Source organism: Coregonus lavaretus, assembly GCF_964263955.1.
Source record: "Coregonus lavaretus genome assembly, contig: HAP1_SCAFFOLD_4576, whole genome shotgun sequence".
NCBI classification, from domain to species: domain Eukaryota; kingdom Metazoa; phylum Chordata; class Actinopteri; order Salmoniformes; family Salmonidae; genus Coregonus; species Coregonus lavaretus.
Genome location: NW_028160482.1, coordinates 16,159 through 18,901, shown reverse-complemented (window position 1 = coordinate 18,901; position 2,743 = coordinate 16,159). Strand labels below are relative to the sequence as shown.

The following is a 2,743-nucleotide window of genomic DNA, read 5'->3' as shown; positions in this document are numbered from 1 at the left end:
AGCAAGGCTGAAACGGACTGAAGCTGATAGGCTATTCTATTAATTTGATATAATTGCTAAATTAAAATCAAGAAATTAAGTTATATTATACAAAAATGTGCATGTTGACCCACTATTAGGCTACGCACAGTTTAAACCAAAGGTGTTTCTGCTTATGTCTCAAAATTCAATATACAATTTTGGATAGAACAAACTGTTCAGCTATTGCTTACATCCCCTATTTGACATTTACCTATATGTAAATTGTTCATTTGGACTACAATGGATCTTATTGGGGGTCATTTGCATGTTTTCCTTAAAACTTACGTGGAACTTTAAGCGTTGATGTTTTATTGCAAGAGGATGGCATCAAAAATCAATAGGAAACGATATATATAATTAAAACTTGTTTTATTTAACATTTAAAATCCCAAGATAATCATCGTCATTTATTCATTTGAAATCCCATTGAAAATAAGTAAATAAATATCATTTAGCACTTTTTTTTTTATATAAAACATAAAGAAGTGATCATTCTTCGCGTCGGGCGGTGACTGGGCATGCGTGGCGACAAACAATGGGAAGGGAAACATACACAAGAAAACAGCCATCTAGGGCTGGGCAGTGACGTCGGAGAGAGAACACTGTAGGGACATATTATACAAGAGGCAGAGGAAGAATCAGGTGCAGTATGGTACCAGTGCTACATGGCTGAAAGCAGACATGCTAAAGGGGGTCAATCCCAAACATTAACCAAAGGCCTGATATAAAATCTCTCGTACTATATAAACAGAATTCTGAATCTACATATTTACAATCTACATTACCATTGTATTCTCATCCAGTTTGCTATATCTAAATAGTGTCTTTTAGTTTTTTTCGGTCTCGGAATGGGCTAGTCTAAAGTTCAATAATGATCAAGAACATTACATTAAATAATGATCAAGAACATTACATTAAATTATGATCAAGAACATTACATTAAATAATGATCAAGAACATGACATTAAAAGCCATCAGTAAATGCCATTTGAATTATGTATATTCCTTGCGGCCACAGTGTAAGACAGGTTTGCACACAGTGAACTGATGACCTTTACTGAATATGAAAATGTGTCATAAGCACCTGTTATCAATTAAGCTAAATAATGTTACAAAATGCTATGTTAGTAGGGCTCCTCCAGTTTTCTAAAGTACGGATATTCTGTTGGCTCAATCCAAAGCTAATTTCAGCAACAGATAAATAAAATAAAAACGTGTTGATATGGACTGAGATGCAGGGTGATGTCTACAACAGAACGTTAATTTCCCTTTTCTCTCTCTCTCTCTCTCTCTCTCTCTCTCTCTCTCTCTCTCTCGTTTTATGATAAGAGTTCAAGTCATTTAGAGTCACTCGTCAGCCTGGACATGGTGACAGCGCTCATGCCGGACACATGTGGAGGTGGCACCTGGCACATGCTGCACGGACAGGGCATCCCCGCGCCCCAGTGATGGAAGCTGCTGCCCAGGGGGCCCGGGCCGGCCGAGGGCGCCTTCAGGAGTCCATGGTGGGGTCTGATCGAGGTGAGACCCGTTGCGGAGAGAGAGGCTGCCGTGGAGACCGCCGGGGGAAGGAGTGGGTGGTGCACCGGGTGGGAGGCGTGGGAAACGGCCGGATGGCCGGGCAGGGGCCCGGTGTGCGCCATGGTACCACAGGCGGAGGGGTGGAAGCTGCTGTGGTGGCCGCTGCCGTAGATCTCACTGACCAGCCTCTTCATCTCCTCCAGCGAGTTGCTCAGCATCAAGATGTAGTTTCTCGCCAGGAGGAGAGTGGCGATTTTGGAGAGCTTGCGCACGGAGGGCCCGTGCGCGTAAGGCATGACCTCCCGGAGACCGTCCATGGCGATGTTGAGGTCGTGCATCCTCTTCCGCTCCCGGCTGTTGATCTTCAGCCGCATCCCCTGCAGCTCGTTCTCCGATAGCAATTTACGGTCCTTCTTTGACAGCATTTTCAGGGTGATATCATCGTCATCTTCGGAGAGGCTCCGCATGTCCGCGGGTATCTCTAGTGGAGAGTCGCTCTGTGTGGACGAGACGGTACCGGAGAAACCCACCATATGCTTCTTCATTGCATGAAGGAACATATCGTGCACTTCGGGGGAGGAAGGTCGGGTAGACACTCGGCTGGTATCGGAGTCCATGATTATACTCAGAAGTATTCAGACAGCGCAATAGTCTACGGAAAGAAAAGTAAACAAACCATTTAGCATCAGATTTTTTCACTTACCATCTCATACGCTTTCAAATGTAGGCTACACGATCAACTAATTAAATGTCCAATGTGCTGGAGTAACAAGAAGGTCAACAAACACATCCACGAAAGGTCATGAGAAGGTTCTGGAAATGTATTTTACTCACGATGGTCATGATGTTCATTCTCAGATGAGGATATTTTTATGACAAAAAAATCCCAGTTGCCTAAATGGCATAAGCCTACTATCAATATTATCCCGGAGAGCAGACGGGAAACTTACCGAGAGGTGTAGAGCGCAGCTCGGTGCAGAGAAAGTGTCGCTGTTGAATCCACTTGTTACTCCCAATCACAACTGACAGCCCATTTGGCATGCACGAGCACGATGACAAGGTTTTATAGCGGACTTAACGATCCGGGGGCAAGTCACCGGGACAATGCCATGGCTTTTCCGACTGCCTGTCATCCACCAATGGGCTGCTTGCGAACGGGGAGAGGGAGGAGGCTTGGAGGAGTTAGGGGTCTTCAAATCTG

General features: G+C 44.6%; 1 protein-coding gene across 1 annotated transcript; it reads right to left on the bottom strand.

The window, feature by feature from the left end:
* Positions 1-1,358: 1,358 nt before the first annotated feature.
* LOC311121760 (oligodendrocyte transcription factor 2-like) lies at positions 1,359-2,159 on the bottom strand (the record flags this gene model as incomplete). Its single annotated transcript, XM_084196214.1, has 1 exon — positions 1,359-2,159. One exon carries the CDS (start codon positions 2,157-2,159, stop codon positions 1,359-1,361), a length of 801 nt encoding a protein of 266 aa, XP_084052340.1.
* Between the last annotated feature and the right edge of the window lie 584 nt (positions 2,160-2,743).